The sequence below is a fragment of the Scyliorhinus torazame genome, chromosome 9 (assembly GCF_047496885.1).
Source record: "Scyliorhinus torazame isolate Kashiwa2021f chromosome 9, sScyTor2.1, whole genome shotgun sequence".
Classification (NCBI taxonomy): Eukaryota; Metazoa; Chordata; class Chondrichthyes; order Carcharhiniformes; family Scyliorhinidae; genus Scyliorhinus; species Scyliorhinus torazame.
In genome coordinates this window covers 109,508,351-109,527,726 of record NC_092715.1, presented here as the reverse complement: position 1 = coordinate 109,527,726, position 19,376 = coordinate 109,508,351, and the positions used below count along the sequence as shown (strand labels likewise).

The 19,376-nt window shown below is 43.8% G+C and overlaps 1 protein-coding gene across 1 annotated transcript in view; it reads right to left on the bottom strand.

Annotated features, from left to right (window-relative positions):
- LOC140429425 (inositol hexakisphosphate and diphosphoinositol-pentakisphosphate kinase 2-like) overlaps positions 1–19,376 on the bottom strand; it is a 295,210-nt gene that overhangs the window by 131,307 nt on the left and 144,527 nt on the right. The window contains 3 exon segments of the mRNA XM_072516386.1: positions 10,753–10,894; positions 12,314–12,496; positions 13,536–13,657. Coding sequence (XP_072372487.1) covers positions 10,753–10,894; positions 12,314–12,496; positions 13,536–13,657 — 447 coding nt within the window.

Below are 19,376 nucleotides of genomic sequence, written 5' to 3'. Positions count from 1 at the left end.
GGCGTATGGGATTAGTGTATTGAGATGGATAGAAAACTGGTTGGCAGACAAGAAACAAAGAGTAGGAATTAACGGGTCTTTTTCAAATTGGCAGGCAGTGATTAGGGGGGTACCGATATTCACAATGTATGTTAATGATTTAGATGAGGGAACGAAATGTAATAAATTCCAAATTTGCAGATGACCCAAAACTGGGTGGGAGGGTAAGCTGTGAGGATAATGCAGAGATGCTTCAGTGTGATTTGAGCATGTTGAGTGAGTGGGCAAATGAATGGCAGATGCAGTATAATTTGGATTAATGCGAGGTTATCTACTTTGGTAGCAAAAAGGCAGATTATCCGAACTGTCATAAATTAAGACGTGCAAAGAGACTTGGGTGTATTCATACAAGCTAGGTGTGCAGATGCAGCAGACGGTAAAGAAGGCAAATGGTTTGTTGGCTGTCATAGCAAGCGGATTAGAGTACAGGAGCAGGGATGTCTTGCTTATTATACAGGCCTTGGTGAGGATACACCTGGAACAGTGTGTGTAGTTTTGGTCTTATCTGAGGAAGATGTTCTTGTTATAGAGGGAGTGCAGAGAAGCAGAAAAGGTTTACCAGATTGATTCCTGGGATGACGGGACTGACATATGAGGAGTGATTGAGTCGATTAGGATTGTATTCGCTGGAGTTCAGAAGAATGAGGGGGGGATCTCATTGAAACATATAAAATTCTAACAGGACTAGACAGGGTAAATGCAAGAAGGATGTTCCCGATGGTGGAGTGTCCAGAATCAGGTGTCACAGTCTGAGCATACAGGGTAGGTCATTTAGGACTGAGATGAGGATCAAAATGAATGGCTTGAAGGGCCGAATGGCAGGCTCCTGCTCCTATTTTCTTTTTCCTATGACATAGTAAATTAGATGTCAATGCATGGAATGGGAGTGCATCCAAACGTCTCGTCATTAGGGGAGCTGAAAACTCATGCCCTGCACAGCACACAACTTCAGCAAGAGAAGACCACTGCTGTTGCAACTGCCTGCTTTTTCCAACGATCCCTTTCCATGCCTAGTGATCAGCACCAACTCTTGCGTTGAAACCACCAAGAATGATAAGCTTGTCTGACCTTGATACAGCAGCAATCATCGAGTGGAGGTCATGATAAAATTTATCCTCGAGTTCATCAGGATTGGTCATGGTAGGGGCATAGACATTGATGAGGTCGGTCATGCACATGAAATTTATGCACCATCAGATGATCATTAATGCCCTTTGGAAGACAAATCAGCTTATTTACTTGATGGTTCATGACAGCAAAGCCCACACCAGCTTTTCGCTGTTCTTTTTCATGGTCTCATAGCCTTGTCAAAGGAATGTGAAACCTGCACCGATTTCCAAGAGCCGACTCTCCTGAGGTATACAAATCTTCCGGAGGACATCGATTTGGACATCATACCTAACCTGCTCTAAATTGACAAAATCAGTTGTCTAAATTATGTTAGTTGTGGTATTGTCCAAGAAAGTGAGCGCATTCCATGCACCAATGGCGACTGGTGTCACCTTTACTTTCTATTTTGAGATCGACTCAACTGCATTGGTGGGTTACCTCCTGCTGCTGCCTGCTGGACAGGGTTAGGTAAAGCAGACAATGTTTATGGCACCTTTTGGATCCCTTTCCTCATGCTAGAAGAGTGACCAGTGTGATCTTGAACAGGGCTGCTCAATTCTCAGGATGCTGTCAAGTTCCATTTCTACAGTGGTTAGCACTGCTGCCTCACAGCGCCAAGGACCCAGGTTCAATTCCGTCCTTGGGTGACTTGTCGGTGTGGAGTTGGCACTTTCTTCCTCGTCTGCGTGGATTTCCTCTGGGTGCTCTGGTTTCCTCCCATAGTCCAAAGATGAGGTGGATTGGCCATGCTGAATTGCCCCTTAGTGTGCAAAGTGCAGGTTAGGTGGGGTTATGGGATTACAGGGATAAGGTGGTTAGTGCAATCTCTCACTGAAGACATCAATTTGGACATCATACCTAATGGCCTCCTTCTGCACTAGGCATTTTATGTTCTATGACGATGTTCTATGACTTGAATGCAAATTGATTATAGACTGAACAGTTGTAAATAGACAGCCTCACTCTTACGTCCTGATTATATTGGTCCAATTGCAAGATGTCCAGGTGGCTGGAAATAGATCTGGATGCAGTCTTTTCATGTGCTACATATTCCACAACACTATATTGAACCACCGTCAAGAACAATGGACCTAAAATAATCTCACTGCCCAATCTAGCAGCATCAATCTTCGTTTATGGGGATAGACAAATCTCTAAGTTGTTCAGGGTAGGAGACCTAAAAACTATCCTAACCCAGTTTGGCTCACCCATTGAAGCAGTTTACTGGTGTGGCCACTGCCACATGCTGAGAGCTTCTAGGGACCACAGGTGGGAGTTGAGTGAGGGTGAGCACCTGTACAGGGCGCGTCACTCCAAAGAGTGCTTTCCTCACTACGTTCATAGACTGAAAATAGCTTCCCCAGCATTGATCCTTGCATTTTTTGTAAAATTTAGAGTACACAATTAATTTTTTCCAATTAAGGGGCAATTTAGTATGGCCAATCCACCTCCCCTGCACATCTTTGGGTCATGGGGGCAAAACCCTCGCGAACACGGGGAGAATGTGCAAACTCCACATGGACAGTGACCCAGAGCCGGGATCGAACCTGGACCTCGGAGCCGTGAGGCAGCAATGCTAACTACTGCGCCACCGTGCTGCCCCTTTATCCGTGCATATCAGCATGTCAACTTGAAACTGCCCCGTTTACACCTACCCAGTTGCCTATCTATTAACCAGTCCTCTATCCATGCTAATATTTTACCAACTCCATGAACTTTATCTTGCGTATTAATCTTTCATGTGGCACCTTTTGGATATCCTAGTATAAGCATTTACTGGTTCCCCTTTATCTACCTTCATGTTTATATCTTAAAAAACAGCAATACATTTGTCACACTATTTCCCTTGTGCTGAGTTTGTCTGATCATACCATGATTTTTTAAGCGCACTTTCCCCAACAATTGATGTCAGGCTAACTGGCCTGTAACTCTGGTTTTATCACCACCTCTTTTCTTGAATAGTGAAGTTACATTTATTAACTTCCTATCTCACTAGGACTGTTTGAGAATCGAGGGAACGTTGGATTTGTTTTTTGTCACGTGTACCGAGGTACAGTGTAAAGTATTTTTCTGCGAGCAGCTCAAACAGATCATTTAGTACATGAAAATAAAATAAAATAAAAGGAAATATATACTCCAAGGAGGCAGAAACATTAGTTTTCCCTTTCCTTACCTTCAAATACCATCAAGGATGTGGACCAATGCATTTGTATCAAATCATCAAAGTGACCTCATCATTTCAGCATTCAATTAACTTATTACATATCATACAGGATGAAGTCCATACAAACAACAGAATATGACCACACCAGATTACGTACATGCAAATACTAGTTCTTTGCAAACTATTTTCAAATGTGACCTAATTTTAACTCTCCACCACTTTATCAAAGGCAATAAGGCATGGGCAACAAAGACTGGCCTTGCCAGCATTGCCCACATCCCACGAACAATATTTTTAAAAACTTTAAAATTAACATGACTTCAGACATCAGAAACACATCACAGCCATAAAGCAGCATAGTAACATTCAGTATATAATTATTAAAGTTAACCTATTATAGATCAACATATAATAGATACATCACATAAATATGGACATGTATGTTTTAAAGTGCTTCATAAAACGATTTTATGTTCACATGTAAGTTTCAGCCAGGCTCTACATATTTCGTGGTGATTAAAGACTCGGTGGGGGCCCGAGTATATTCCCAGGTCAGATGGAAGTTGGAAAAAAAAATTAAACGGGCGGGTTTTAACAATCTGGCTTGGGATTTTGAGATGGTCTTTGGGTTGGGGAGAAGCTTGCCCAGGTTCACTTCACCTAACAACTAAATAAAAAGAACAGTGTGGCCTCCTTCGAAAGCAAGCACTTAGAGAGAGAGAAAAAAATGCAAGATAGAACAATAGAGCATTACAGTGCAGTACAGGCTCTTCGGCCCTCAATGTTGCTTCGACCTGTGAAACAATCTAAAGCCCATCTACACTATCCCATTATCATCCATATGTTTATCCAATGACCATTTAAATGCCCTTAATGTTGGCGAGTACACTACTGTTGCAGGCAGAGCAGGCCACGCCCCTACTACTCTCGGAGTAAAGAACCTACCTCTGACATCTGTCCTATATCTATCTCCCCTCAATTTAAAGCTATGTCCCCTCGTGCTAGCCATCAACATCCGAGGAAAAAGGCTCTCACTGTCCACCCCATCTTATCCTCTGATCATCTTGTATGCCTCTATTAAGTCACCTCTTCACCTTCTCTCTAACGAAAACAGCCTCAAGTCCCTCAGCCTTTCCTCATAAGATCTTCCCTCCATACCAGGCAACATTCTGGTAAATCTCCTCTGCACCCTTTCCAATGCTTCCACATCCTTCCTATAATGCGGCGACCAGAACTGCACGCAATACTCCAAATGCGGCCGCACCAGAATTTTGTACAGCTGCAACATGACCTCATGGCTCCGAAACTCAATCCCTCTACCAATAAAAGCTAACACACCGTACGCCTTCTTAACAACCCTCTCAACCTGAGAGGCAACTTTCAGGGATCTATGTACATGGACACCGAGATCTCTCTGCTCATCCACACTACCAAGAATCTTACCATTAGCCCAGTACTCTGTATTCCTGTTACTCCTTCAAAAATGAATCACCTCACACTTTTCTACATTAAACTCCATTTGCCACTTCTCAGCCCAGCTCTACAGCTTATCCATGTCCCTCTGTAACCTGCAACATCCTTCCGCACTGTCCACAACTCCACCGACTTTAGTGTCATCCGCAAATTTACTCACCCATCCTTCTATGCCCTCCTCCAGGTCATTTATAAAAATAACAAACAGCAGTGGCCCCAAAACAGATCTTTGTGGTACACCACTAGTAACTGAACTCCAGGCTGAACATTTCCCATCAACCACCACCCTCTGTCTTCTTACAGCTAGCCAATTTCTGATCCAGACCGCTAAATCACCCTCAATCCCATGCCACCATATTTTCTGCAATAGCCTACCATGGGGAACCTTATCAAACGCTTTACTGAAATCCATATACACCACATCAACTGCTTTACCCTCGTCCACCTATTTGGTCACCTTCTCAAAGAACTCAATAAGGTTTGTGAGGCACGACCTACCCTTCACAAAACCGTGTTGACTATCCCTAATCAACTTATTCCTTTCTAGATGATTATAAATCCTATCTCTTATAATCCTTTCCAAGACTTTGCCCACAACCGAAGTAAGGCTCACTGGTCTATAGTTACCGGGGTTGTCTCTACTCCCCTTCTTGAACAAGGGGACAACATTTGGTATCCTCCAGTCTTCTGGCACTATTCTTGTAGACAATGACGACATAAAGATCAAAGCCAAAGGCTTTGCAATCACCTCCCTAGCTTCCCAGAGAATCCTAGGATAAATCCCTTCCGGCCCAGGGGACTTATCTATTTTCACACTTTCCAGAATTGCTAACACCTCCTCCTTATGATCCTCAATTCCGTCTAGTCTAGTAGCCTGTATCTCAGTATTCTCCTCGAGAACATTGTCTTTTTCCTGTGTGAATACTGACGAAAAATATTCATTTAACACATCTCCCATCTCCTCGGACTCGACACACAACTTCCCACTACTGTCCTTAACTGGCCCCACTCTTACCCTAGTCATTCTTTTATTCCTGACATACCTATAGAAAGCTTTAGGGTTTTCCTCGAACCTACCTGCCAAGGACTTCTCGTGTACCCTCCTGGCTCTTCTTAGCTCTCTCTTTAGGTCCTTCCTGGCTAACTTGTAACTCTCAAGCGCCCTAACTGAACCTTCACGTCTCATCTTTACATAAGCCTCCTTCTTCCTCTTGACAAGTGATTCAACTACTTTAGTAAACCACGGTTCTCGCGCTCGACCACTTCCTCTTTGCCTGACAGGTACATACTTATCAAGGACACGTAGTAGCTGTTCTTTGAACAAGCTCCACATTTCAATTGTGCCCATCCCCTGCAGTTTCCTTACCCATCCTATGCATCCCAAGTCTTGCCTAATCACATCATAATTGCTTTTCCTCCAGATATAACTCTTGCCTTGTACTATATATACCTATACCTTTCCATCGCTAAAGTAAACGTACCCGAATTGTGGTCACTATCATCAAAATCCTCACCTACCTCCAAATCTAATACCTGGCCTGGTTCATTACCCAGTACCAAATCCAATATGGCCTCGCCTCTTGTTGGCCTATCTACATACTGTGTCAGGAAACCCTCCTGCACACATTGGACAAAAACGGACCCATCTAAAGTACTCGAGCTACAGCTTTTCCAGTCAATATTTGGAAAGTTAAAGTCCCCCATAACAACTCCCCTGTTACTTTCGCTCCTATCCAGAATCATCTTTGCAATCCTTTCCTCTACATCTCTGGAACTTTTCAAAGGCCTATAGAAAACTCCAAACAGAGTGACCTCTCCTTTCCTGTTTCTAACCTCAGCCCATACTACCTCAGGAGACGAGTCCTCATCAAACGTCCTTTCTGCCACCGTAACACTGTCCTTGACTAAGAGGAGCCACACCTCCCCCGCTTTTACCACCTTCCCTGAGCTTACTGAAACATCTAAACCCCGGAACCTGCAACAACCATTCCAGTCCCTGCTCTATCCATGTCTCCGAAATGGCCACAACATCAAAGTCCCACCTTATTCCGGATACTCCTGGCATTGAAGCAGACACACTTCAAACCACCTTCCTGCCTGCTGGTACACTCCTGCGACCTTGAAACCTTACTCATGACCTCACTACTCTCAACCTCCTGTACACTAGAGTTACAATTTAGGTTCCCATCCCCCTGCTGAATTAGTTTAAACCCTCCCCAGAGCATTAGCAAATTTCCCCCCGGGATATTGCCCCCTCTGGTTCAGGTGTAGACCATTCCATTTGTAGAGGTCCCACCTACCCCAGAATGGGCCCCAATTATCCAGGTGCTGAATCCCTCCCTCCTGCACCAACCCTGTAGCCACGTGTTCACCTGTTCTCTCTCCCTATTCCTTGTCTTGTTAGCACGTGGCACGGGTAACAACCCAGAGATAATAACTCTGTTTGTTCTAGCTCTAAGATTCCACTCTAGCTCCATGAATACCTGCCTTACATTCCCATCCCTTTACCTACCTATGTCATTGGTGCCTATGTGGACCACGACTTGGGGCAGCTCCCCCTCCCCCTTAAGGATCCCAAAAGCACGATCCGAGACATCACAGACCCTGGCACCTGGGAGGTAACACACCAACCGCGAGAGTCTCTCATTCCCACAGAATCTCCTATCTGTTCCCCTGACTATGGAGTCCCCGATGACTAATGCTCTACTCCTCTCCCCCCCTTCCCTTCTGAGCAACAGGGACAGACTCTGTGCCAGAGACCTGTACCCCATGGCTTACCCCTGGTAAGTCGTCCGTCCCGTCCCCCCCCCCCACCCCCCACCAGTATCCAAAGCGGTATACTTGTTACTCAGGGGAACGACCACAGGGGATCCCTGTACTGACTGCTTCCTCCCAGCTCCTCTCACCATCACCCATCTAACTTCATTCTTCAGAGTAACTACATCCCTGAAGGTTCTGTCTATGACCACCTCTGCCTCCCGAATGATCCGAAGTTCATCCAGCTCCAGCTCCAGTTCCCTAATGTGGTTTCTGAGGAGCTGGAGATGGGTGCACATCCCACAGGTGAAATCAGCAGGGGCACTGACAGTGTCACTCACCTCAAACATTCTGCAGGAGGAACATTGCACTGCCTTCCCTGCCATCCTCTCTAGATAACTTGCAGATAAAACAAGAAAAAGAAAGAAAGAGCTGACCTGATATTCACTCAACCCCTTAGGTTAGAGGAGGTGACTCCTTTCCCGCACTTTTAAATCTCCATCTCCTCTCCCGCTTTTAAATCTCCGGCTCCTCTCCCAGGCTTTTAAATCTCTGGCTCCTCTCCCGGGCTTTTAAATCTCTGGCTCCTCTCCCGCTTTCAAATCTTCGGCTCCTCTCCCGCTTTTAAATCTCCGGCTCCTCTCCCACACTTTTAAATCTCTGGTTTCTCTCCTGCGCTTTTAAATCTCCGACTCCTCTCCCACGCTTTTAAATCTCCGGCTCCTCTCCCGCGCTTTTAAATCTCCGGCTCCTCTCCGCTTTTAAATCACCGGTGTCCCGACTGTCTCTCCTCTCGCGCTGTTTTCAATATCAAAGGTGGGAAACTACTGAGTCAGCAACTCATCCAAAACTCTGTGGTATCCTGCTCTACTTGGGGCAGAACCTTCTCGGAGCAGATTAGTCTTAAGGTACTCAAACAGGAAAAAAGTAAAGGAAGCACTGGGCTAAGGGTACGAAAGAAAATTATTAGAATGAAAAACTGACAAGTCCCCAAGCCCTGATGCACTTCATCCTAGGGTCTTAAAAGAAATTGGTGCTGAGATAGTAGATGCTTTGATTTTAATTTTCCAAAACTTGCTGGATTCTAAAAAGGTCCCATCAGATTAGAAAGCAGCAAATGTGACTCCTCTATTCAAGAAAGGAGGGAAACATAAAGCAAGAAACTACAGCCCAGTTAGCTTAACAAATGTTGTAGGGAATTGTTGAAATGCTTATTAAGCAGGTAATAGTGGGGCATTTAGACATTTTGTCAAAGGGAATAATGTTTGATTAATTTATGGAGTTGAAGAATCAACATGGATAAAGGGGAACCTGTGTATATGTACTGTACTTAGATTTTCAGAAGGCATTTGACAAGGTGCCACATCAAAGACTACTATGCAAAGTAAGAGCTCATGGTGTAAGGGACAGATGATTGGTTAGTTAACATGAAACAGAGTAAGCATAAATAGGTCATTTTTGGAATGGTAAGATGTGATGAGAGGAGTGTAACAGGGATCAGTGCTAGGGCCTCAACCATTTAAAGTTTATATCAATGACTTGGATGAAGAGTCCAAATGTATAGTTGCCAAGTTAGATGATGATACAAAGGTAGGTAGGAAATTAAGTTGTGAAGAGTACATAAGGCATCTGCAAAGGGACAGAAATAGGTTGCGAGTGGGCACAAATTCGACAGTAGTATAATGTGGGGAAATGTGAAATTGTCCACTTTAGCAGGAAGAATAGAAAATCAGCATATCATTTAAATTGCAGAACTCTGACGTGCAGAGAAATCTGGATGTCCTGGTACATGAATCACAATAAAACGTAATATGCAAGTGATCAGGAAAACAAATCGAATGTTGTTGTTTATTGCAAGGGGAATAGAACATACAGGTACGGGTGTTTTGCTACAGTTGGAGAGATCAGATCTGGAGTACTGTATGCAGTCACAGTCTCTTTAGGATATAAATGTGTTAATAATTCAAAAAAGGATCACTTGACTGACACCTGGGATGGGGTGGGAAAATCTTATGAGGAAAGGTTGGACAGGCTGAGCCTGTATGCATTGGAATTTAGAAGATCGAGATTATCATAGAATTTACAGTGCAGAAGGAGGCCACTCGGCCCATCGAGTCTGCACCGGCTCCTGGAAAGAGCACCCTACCCAAGGTCAACACCTCCACCCTATCCCCATAACCCAGTAACCCCACCCAACACTAAGGGAAGCTTTGGACACTAAGAGCAATTTATCATGGCCAATCCACCTAACCTGCGCATCTTTGGACTGTGGGAGGAAACCGGAGAACCCGGAGGAAACCCACGCACACACGGGGAGAATGTGCAGACTCCGCACAGACAGTGACCCAAGCCGGAATCAAACCTGGGACCCTGGAGCTGTGAAGCAATTGTGCTATCCACAATGCTACCGTGCTGCCCTGATCTTATTGAAACATAAAAGATCCTGAGGGGACTTGACAGGCTGGATGCTGAAAGGATGTTTTCACTTGTGGGAGAGGCTAGAACTAGGGAACACAGTTTAAAACTAAGAAAGCTCCCATTTAAGATGGAGTTGAGAAGAAATGTTTTCTCTCAGAGGGTTGTGAATCTGTTGAACTCTCTTCCCAGGAGGGTGGTAGAAGCAGGGACATTGAATATTTTCAAGGCATAGGTATATTCTTAACTAACGAGGGAGTAAAAGATTATTGGGGATAGATGGAATGTAGAGTTGAGGCCACAATCAGATCAGCCATGAGATCAGCAGATTTGAGGTGCGGAATGGCCTACTCCTGTTCCTAAGTCCGATATTCCTATGTATGCTCAGTTTGGCAGCTGCAAATTTTGACATTAAGCTCTTGTCCTAGTCCAAATCGTTAATATAAAGTCTGAACAACAGTGGTGACGGCACGGATTCTTGCAGAACACTACTTTCCACCTTCCTCTAATCTTAGTAACTACTTTTTAACCTCTGTTCTCTGCTTTCTATTTTTAAGCCATTTGCTATCCATTCAGTTATTTATCATGACTTCAGATGCCCTAACCTTTGTATGAGTCTGTGTTGTACCTAATAAAGGATTTTGTCATTTATTTCTAGAACACTATTTCTTTTTATATTTGCTAATTCAACTACACAGCCTCTTTGTTTTCCTAACTGTTATTTTGACATCTTTCCTAACCTCTTCATGTTCTCTTCTGTCATCATTTCCTGTCTCTGTACAAATGAAACTTACCAGCTGATTTGGGATCTTCCATCCTCTGTCTAATTTGGGATGTCAGGCTCTGAATCAGGGCGTAAACTTTATCACAGGTCTTGACAGGGTTTTTGATGAACTGCATTGACTTAATTATAGAACTGCTTTTCGTTGGAGCAAGCTGGAAAAGACAAAAGTGTAAAGAAAACTATTACAGACCACAATACACACCAAATAATTCAGAAGCAACATGCATTAATTAAATATTGTGTCTTTTGGAGGAACGAACAAAGGGGCAAAAAAGAATTAAGATTTCAGAAAGAGGGAGATAAAAGGAGAAATAAAAAAGGGCACTACTTCTGAATACTAAGCCCACAAAGGAATCATTCTACAAGGCAGTGCAGAGGACAATCAAGACGCTGACTCCTCAGGAAGGATTTTCCTGTGTGGCTTTCAGGACCTGATGTCAGGATCAAATGATGGTCATGTGGAGAACAGTACCTCCAGGTGCCTGAAGGCCAATTTGAAAATTCCAGTTTGCCTCTGACAATGGGCTAAATTGGCTACCAATGCTGGGGAGCAAGTGAAATTCCTGTCCACTCACCTCTGCCCAGTAATATTGTAGCCTGAAAATTCAGTCCTAAACAAAAACTGCAATGAGCGAAGAGACAACACAGAGATTCAGCAAAAAACAGGCACATTTAAAGTTAACCTGCAACTGTCAGAACACCCTAGTTATCTGTACAGAGATTAGGAAAATATTTTTATCTGAAGGTTGAGACTTCATTGGTTGAGGCAGAGTCCTTCAATATCTTTATGGCAGAGGTAGATAGATTCTTGATAAGCAATGGGGTGAAAGGTTACCAGGGTAGGCAGGAATATGCAATTGAAGATAAAATCAGTCCACCCTCGATCTTTTTGAAAGGCAGAGCAGGCTTGAAGGGGCAAGTGGCCTCCTCCTGCTCCCAATTCATATATTCGCATGTCCTTTTCAACTCTACAATCTTCAAGCATGGTCAAACACCCACCCTCCTCCAACCCCTCTCCACCACTGCCTTGGTCCGTGGAATTACCTTCACTTGGTTCCATGTTTACATATCCAATTACAGCAGAACAGCTATAGCAAAGACTGTTCTGCCTGCTCTGCCACCACAAGGGTACCTGTTTGAAGCTATGTAGTTACTTCCCCAAATCTCTTCCATCTCTGATTCCATTACTTTAAGGTTCTCCTGTGTCACATTCTGATCTAAAGATGAATTCATCTTTATGGTCAAGCTTTTAGTTAACCTTCCTTGTATCTCCATCCTTAGTTTAGTATCCATTTTATTATTCATGTGTTTGCCAACTACTTTGGAATGTTTCCTACATCAAAAATATTGGATAAATACAAGTAGTTGTTTTACTGGTGGAATGAGAGTTTGCCACATTAATGGGAAGCACACAACACTACAGTATTGTTGTGGGAGGATCATATCAGTATGGCATCAGTACCATTTGGATAGCTAAAGAAATCATTTCTTTTTCAATTAACGTCATAGCATACAAAAAAAAACACAAAATAGGAACACAAATATTAGAATAGAAAGAAGATGTCACCCACCTTTTCATAATCTTCAGTGGTGAAGTCTCGGTCTTTCTGTAGGATCTCATGAAGCCGAGCTTTAACCCGCTGTTGGCAACTACTCAGGGAATCACTATCACTGTCTAGCAACCCATTCATGTTCGCACTTTTAACCATCTGTACAAGAATTGGAGTTAGCTCCCCTTCCAGAGCTAGCAAGCCCTAGTTGTAAATAGTCAACATAATCTTAGGTAGCACTTCACATAGAAACAAATCAATTTAATTTTATTTAATTTACAGCAGCACTTTGGAATATCATTTCTATTATAAATAGAATTTATCATAAATAGTGGAACTGAACACTACCTAAAATTTACCTTCTGTTTCTGATCAGTTTTGACATTGCATTTGGAGAACATAATGGGGTGAATTCCCCGCCGACAGGATTCTCCGTTCCAGCGGCAGCACACCACACACATGGGTCTCTCGGCGGCATTGGGGGCCTACAAAGGGAAATTCCATTGGCCAGTGGCAAGAATGTAGAATCCCACTGCCAGCTATGGCACGCCACCAAGAAACACTTGGTTGGAAAGGTAGAGAATTCACCCCAATTACTTTGTTTAAAAAAAAAAAGACTATGCCAATTAACTTGAAGTCTATATCAGCTAAATAACTGTTCATTAATTTTGCCAGAATAACAGATATGGCTAGATATTTAATCAAATCTTATTTTACAGATGCTGATAACCTGCTGATGCAGAATATTCTGACACATTTCATTTGGCTTCATTTCACAACTGACCAGGGAAAGATTTAGAAAAAGTGACTTCACTCAGGCATTCAGAATTTGTCAGAAGGAACAGCAACAATATTCAAAATAATAATGATCTTTATTAGTGTCACAAGTAGGCTTACATTAACACTGCAATGGCGTTACTGTGAAAATCCCCTAGTCGCCACACTCCGGCGCCTGCTTGGGTAACTGAGGGAGAATTCAGAATGCCCAATTCACCTAAAAAGCACGTCTTTCGGGACTTGTGGGAGGAAACTGGAGCATCCGGAGGAAACCCGCGCAGACATGGGGAGAACATGCAGACTCCGCACAGGCAGTGACCCAAGCGGGAATCAATCTGGGATCCTGGATCTGTGAAACAACAGTGCTAACCACCATGCTACCGTGTTGCACTATCCAGTAACACAACTTCAAATATATTGGATCGAAAAAGCATAAGCATTTGATAAAAGTTCGGACATTTCAAACCTTGGCAAAGGCTGCTGCGGTCATTTGAACTCTCCCTTCATCCGATGCATAAATCTTTAGATCATGCCGATACGTACTGTGCAATCGGAGCAAACCACAACCGGGAAATCCTGCATAATCTCCTGGAACAGAATATATGAAATGGAGCCGGCAAGAATAGAAGGATGTATCAAATATTCAACCCGTTGTAAATATTTTTTTTAAAAATATTTTTATGAAGGTATTTGAAATTTTTTATAAAAATAACATTAACAATGACATCAACATGGTATAATAAACATTTCCCCCCCATCCCAATCTTCACACGCCCCAACCATAAAACAACAATCCGGCCCTCTTCCTCCTCCCCCCCCCCCCCCCCTTGAAAGACTGCATCTGCTGACATTTTAATTTTCCCCGAGAAAGTCGACGAATGGCTGCCACCTCCGGGTGAACCCGACCATTAACCCTCTTAAGGCGAACTTTATCTTCTCGAGACTGAGAAACCCAGCCATGTCACTAACCCAGGTCTCTACACTCGGGGGCTTCAAGTCCCTCCACATTGACAAGATCCGTCTCCGGGCTACCAGGGAGGCAAAGGCACTGTGGACATTGCCTTAGCAAAACCCTCATAAGCTTCAGGCATGCCCAAAACATGTGGACATGTTTCCTCCCTGTCCTGGATTTTGAATGGTCCAATTCTGGATCAATGACTGTGTTAAACTCTCTTCTCATGATCAGGTTATGTGACTCCAAGTCTGGGATCTTATCTAAAAGCCACCTCATAAAGTCTACATCATCCCGAGTCGGAGCATATATGTTCACATGTACCACCCGCACCCCCTCCAGCTTCCCACTCGCCATTATGTACCTACCCCCCTTGTCTGACACGATTCTCCCTGCCTCGAATGCCAGTCGTTACACACACACATACACACGCCCGCCGAACAGCCACTTTGGAAAAAAAAACACCCAAAAAACAAAACCAACCCCAAAGACCATCCCCTCTCTATCCAGCTCCCTGCAAGACAAAGTTACCTTTAGCCATCCAACAGCCCCCCTTATTATACATAGCACTACTTATACTTATACAGCCCAGCAAACAAATCGCCACCACAGTACTTCTCCAAGGCTTCAGTGTCTTTTAATTCGCCTCCAGCCTCTTTTCGTTAATAAAAGTCAATGCTTCGTCTGGTGTTTCGAAGTAGAAGTCCTGTTCCACATGTGTGACCCACAGACAGGCTGGGTACAGCATCCCAAACTTCACCCCCTTCTTAAAGAGGGCCGTTTTTGCCTGATTAAACTCAGCTCGCCTCTTGGCCAGATCTGCGCCCAGGTCCTGATAAATGCGCAGCTCACAATTCTCCCACTTGCTGCTCGATTCCTTCTTGGCCCACCGCAGAACGTGTTCCTTGTCCAGGAATCGGTGAAAGCGTACTCGGGGGCTCGTTCGCTTGGGGCTTCTTTGCAACGGCTCTGTGCGCTCGATCCACTTCCAGGGGCAGAGGGAACGCCTCAGCCCCCATCAACTTCTCCAACATGTTCATCACATATGATAAGTCCTCGCATCCGATCCCTCACTGCCTTCAGGGAGGCCGACAATTCTAAGATTCTGCCTCCTGGACCTGTTCTCCAGGTCCTCCAGCTTCTCCTGCATTCTTTTCTGGCGTTCATCATCTCCACCTTGGTCTCCAGCAAGGTTATGTACTCCTCGTGTTCGGACACCTTTTTCTCCACCTCCCGAATCCTCTCCCGTGGGTCTCTTGATTCTGCATAACCTGATCAATCGAAGCCTTAATCGGGTCCAGCGTGTCCTTCTTCAGCTTGGCGAAGCAATCTTCAAAAAACTCCACCAGCTGCCCCGTCGACCACTGTGCCGTCTCCCCGCGGCTGTTGCTAACCTTTTGTAAATACTACCAACATGAACGACAGAAGAATTAAATCTCTAAATATAACCAACTATACTATTTAGATCAGCAAGCACTGAGCAAGAGTTCACTCCTTTTTGTTCAATAATTAATTGTAGATTGAGGTACAAATTTCTTCTGTTCATAATGGTGTTTGGCATTTTGCATCTCAAATGGCATTATGTATTTCAAATGTCCCACAATTAGGTTGCCATTCAACTTCTACAAGTTGTTAATTACAAACTTGAAAGAAATTCTTCCACTTCGATGTAGCAACATTATTTACCAAATGTGAACAAGGTATCAATCTTTCATAGGATTAAAAACATTGGAATGCAGACCTGAAAATTATTTGGAAATGTATTGATTATATCCTATTTGAGTTTATCATCAAAACTAATAACCTTTTTTGTTGTTTTTCCCTTCTGTAAAGCACCGTGGGACATTTGCTACAGTACAAGCGTTATATTAATGCAAATTGTAGTACTGAACATTAGAAACCATAATTTTCCTCACTTTACAGAAGGAAAAAGAGAGTAATATATTAACTTTATTTTTGTGCGCATTTTTGATGTGCACCACTTGACTCCCTGGTGTTAAATTTCTGTCACACTATTTAATTGTCACACAATTATGCAATCTAGCTTCATCAGTAATGAGTAATCAGTAATGCCTCTCTCGGATTTGAGAGCTTAATTTTTCTCTCAGTGACTTTATCCCTCAGACAAGTTTAATTAAAACCATAAATTTGAAAAAATTGCTGCTTTTATTAGTTTTATTTATTAATAGGTTATTTATTCATTGAGGACGTTCAAGGAATTCAGCTCCAAGGTTTGATTTCATTCTGCGGTCATAACGCTGATTCATACCAGCTTTCAGCTGGTCTTGCCACAGGCTCGCAATCCTGCAACTGTTCCCAGGTTAAACTTTGGCCTATTCTCAGCTGCCACTACTGGCTGCTTAACCTTTCCCCTATCACTGCTCCTCATTCCTCCTGCAAACCAGAAAAGGTTGACACTGATCAGAAAGAGAACTGGAATTAGTGATGAAGTAGTGAAACGATTAAACAAAAAGCAGAACAAAGGAGAATTAAAGACAAAGAGGGAGGCAGCAAGTCAGAATTTCCAGGATGATGGCTTAGCAACTGACAAATGGTCTTTTGACGGTGAAGTAAATAGGGAAGAAAAAAAGCAATAATCCGGCCAGGATTTTGTATTTGGGGTCAGGAACTCAGCATCGGAACCATTTTCGGGTGCCAACATTTCATGAGAATTGGATTGGATTTGTTTATTGTCACGTGTACCGAGGTACAGTGAAAAGTATTTTTCTGCCTGCAGCTCAAACAGATCATTTAGTACATGAAAAGAAAACACATAATAGGGTAACACAAGGTACACAATGTAAATACCTAGACAGCGGCATCGGGTGGAGCATACAGGGTGTAGTATTAATCAGGTCAGTCCATAAGAGGGTCGTTTAGAAGTCTGGTAACAGTGGGGAAGAAGCGTTTTTTGAATCTGTTTGTGCGTGTTCTCAGACTTCTGTATCTCCTGCCCGATGATAGAAGTTGGAAGAGTAAGCCGGGTGGGAGGGGTCTTTGATTATACTGCCCGCTTTACAAAGGCAGCAGGAGGTGTAGATAGAGTCAATGAATGGGAAGAGGGTTTGTGTGATGGACATGGGCGGTGTTCATGACTCTCTGAAGTTTCTTATGGTCTTGGGCCGAGCAGTTGCCAGACCAGGCTGTAATGCAGCCAGATAGGATGCTTTCTATGGTGCACCTGTGAAGTTGGCAAGAGTAGTGTGGACAGGCCGAATTTCCTGAGCAAGTATAGGTGCTGTTGTGCTTTCTTGGTGGTGGTAGCGTCGACGTGGGTGGACCAGGACAGATTATTGGTGATGTGCATACCTAAGAATTTGAAACTGCTAACCATCTCCACGTTGGCGCCATTGATGCAGACAGGGCTGTGTACGATACTTTGCTTCCTGAAGTCAATGACCAGCTCTTTAGTTTTGCTGTCATTGAGGGACAGATTGTTGCCGTTACACCACTCCACTAGGTTCTCCATCTCCCTCCTGTATTCTAACTCATCGTTGTTCGAGATCTGATCCACTATGGTCGTGTCGCCAGCAAACATGTAGATGGAGTTGGAACCAAATTTTGCCACGCAGTCGTGTGTATAGGGGTTATAGTAGGGGGCAAAGTACGCAGCCTTGCCAGGCCCCTGTATTGAGGACTATCGTGGAGGTGTTGTTGTTTACTCTTACTGATCATAGTCTATAGAATGAAAGCAGTCACAGCTTGCTACCTTTCCCAAAGTCAAAAGCTAATTGGCTGGAGGGTGGATTTGGAAGCCAATTGGTGGCAGCAGGTGCAAGGCGGGGGCACGATAGGGACAAATTAAAGGAATGATAGCAGCCATTATTGTGGAAGCCCAAGGTCAACAGGAGGAGACCCAGTGGTCTGGCACCAGAGTGGGACTGTCCCATGGTTTTATGTTTCAGCCCTGCAAAGTTCTGTTGGTGACAGTACACAAGAGGTGAGAGGTATTCTTTCTAGAGGGTGGCAAAAGGCGACCACCTAGCCGAACAAAGCAGTTCTGGTTGTAGGTGGCAGAAAGGTCAGCAGCCGCAGTGGCTTTCAAAGGACCTGGGTGTCGTGTTGTTAAAAGATTTAGTGACGTTCTTCACTTTGCCAAAACGATACCAAGAATGGCAGGCACCAAGGTCTGCAGCCAGTTACAAACGCAGCAGCTGAGCAGCACGAGGGTGAATGGCATTCCTGGAATTTTGTGCCCAAGGTAATTACTGAACTGGAAAATTCGGAGTCTAGTGTTAAGGATCTGGCAGCACTGATAAATGCAGGTTCCAAGACACCGGTATTGGCGAGAGGCCTCTCCCTTTTGACCTACAGAAGATGATGACACAGAATGCAAAGGAGATGTGCACACAAGAGAAAGAGTGCCCAGTTCGTCATCGTCACAGCTAATGGACATCACCAGATTGGTGGCACATCACCAGATTGGTGGCATGTCACCAAGTGGGCGATGGAGAGATGGGAATACCCGGAGAAGAGGGTGAAAAGATATTGACATATGTAAATGGATGACATAATTTCAACCATATTGGGAAGCCTCTACAATCAGAGGAAATTCTCATGGTCTCCTTGTCCCACTCACAGGGTCAATTTTGGAGGGCAGTATGCCAGAGATGCTGCAGCAACACTGGAGCAATGGATGAGAAGGAACTAGCAGAGCCAACCACATCATATTACTCAAGTGCATTTTTCACTAATGCACATACATTAATGAATGCTCACATGCAACTAGAAAGAGTAGCACTGGGTCTAAAAGCACATCACTAGTGACTAGGAAGTGGTGAAAACAGCAGAGACAGTTGTGGGCAGTCTCCCTCTGAAAATGGAAGACATTGGTCTTTGCTTATTTGGTCACAGATGCAGGGTTTTACAAGGTCATAAGCATGGTGCTTCTACTTTGACCAGAAACATAGGACATGTGCCCACTTTGAAGGATGTGTGTGTACATGTGAGTGCATGCACACAGATGTGGGACTAATTTAGTTAAGTTGGGGACTGAGTGTCTGCAAAGTTGAGGAAATCAAAGGGGCTAGATGTAAAAGTGAGGTTTGAAGTGAGTAGGGCCAAATTAAATGTTCTACAGGTAAATAAGATATGGATCAAAATTTTCAATTGGAAAAAGGAAGTTTGTTGTGTTCAGTTGTTGAAAGTTCAAAGAGAAGTATAAAGGGGTTTTACAACTGGCAAAAGTTAAAAACTTAAAAGCCGATGTAGCAATGCTGCAGGAGACTCACTAGAGGGTGAAGAACCAGGTGAGACTTAAAAAGGGCTGGGTTAGTCAGGTGTTTCACACTGGATTTGATGGAAGGGCTCGAGGGGTAGCTGTAATGGTCAGCAAAAGAGTACAGTTCCAGATGA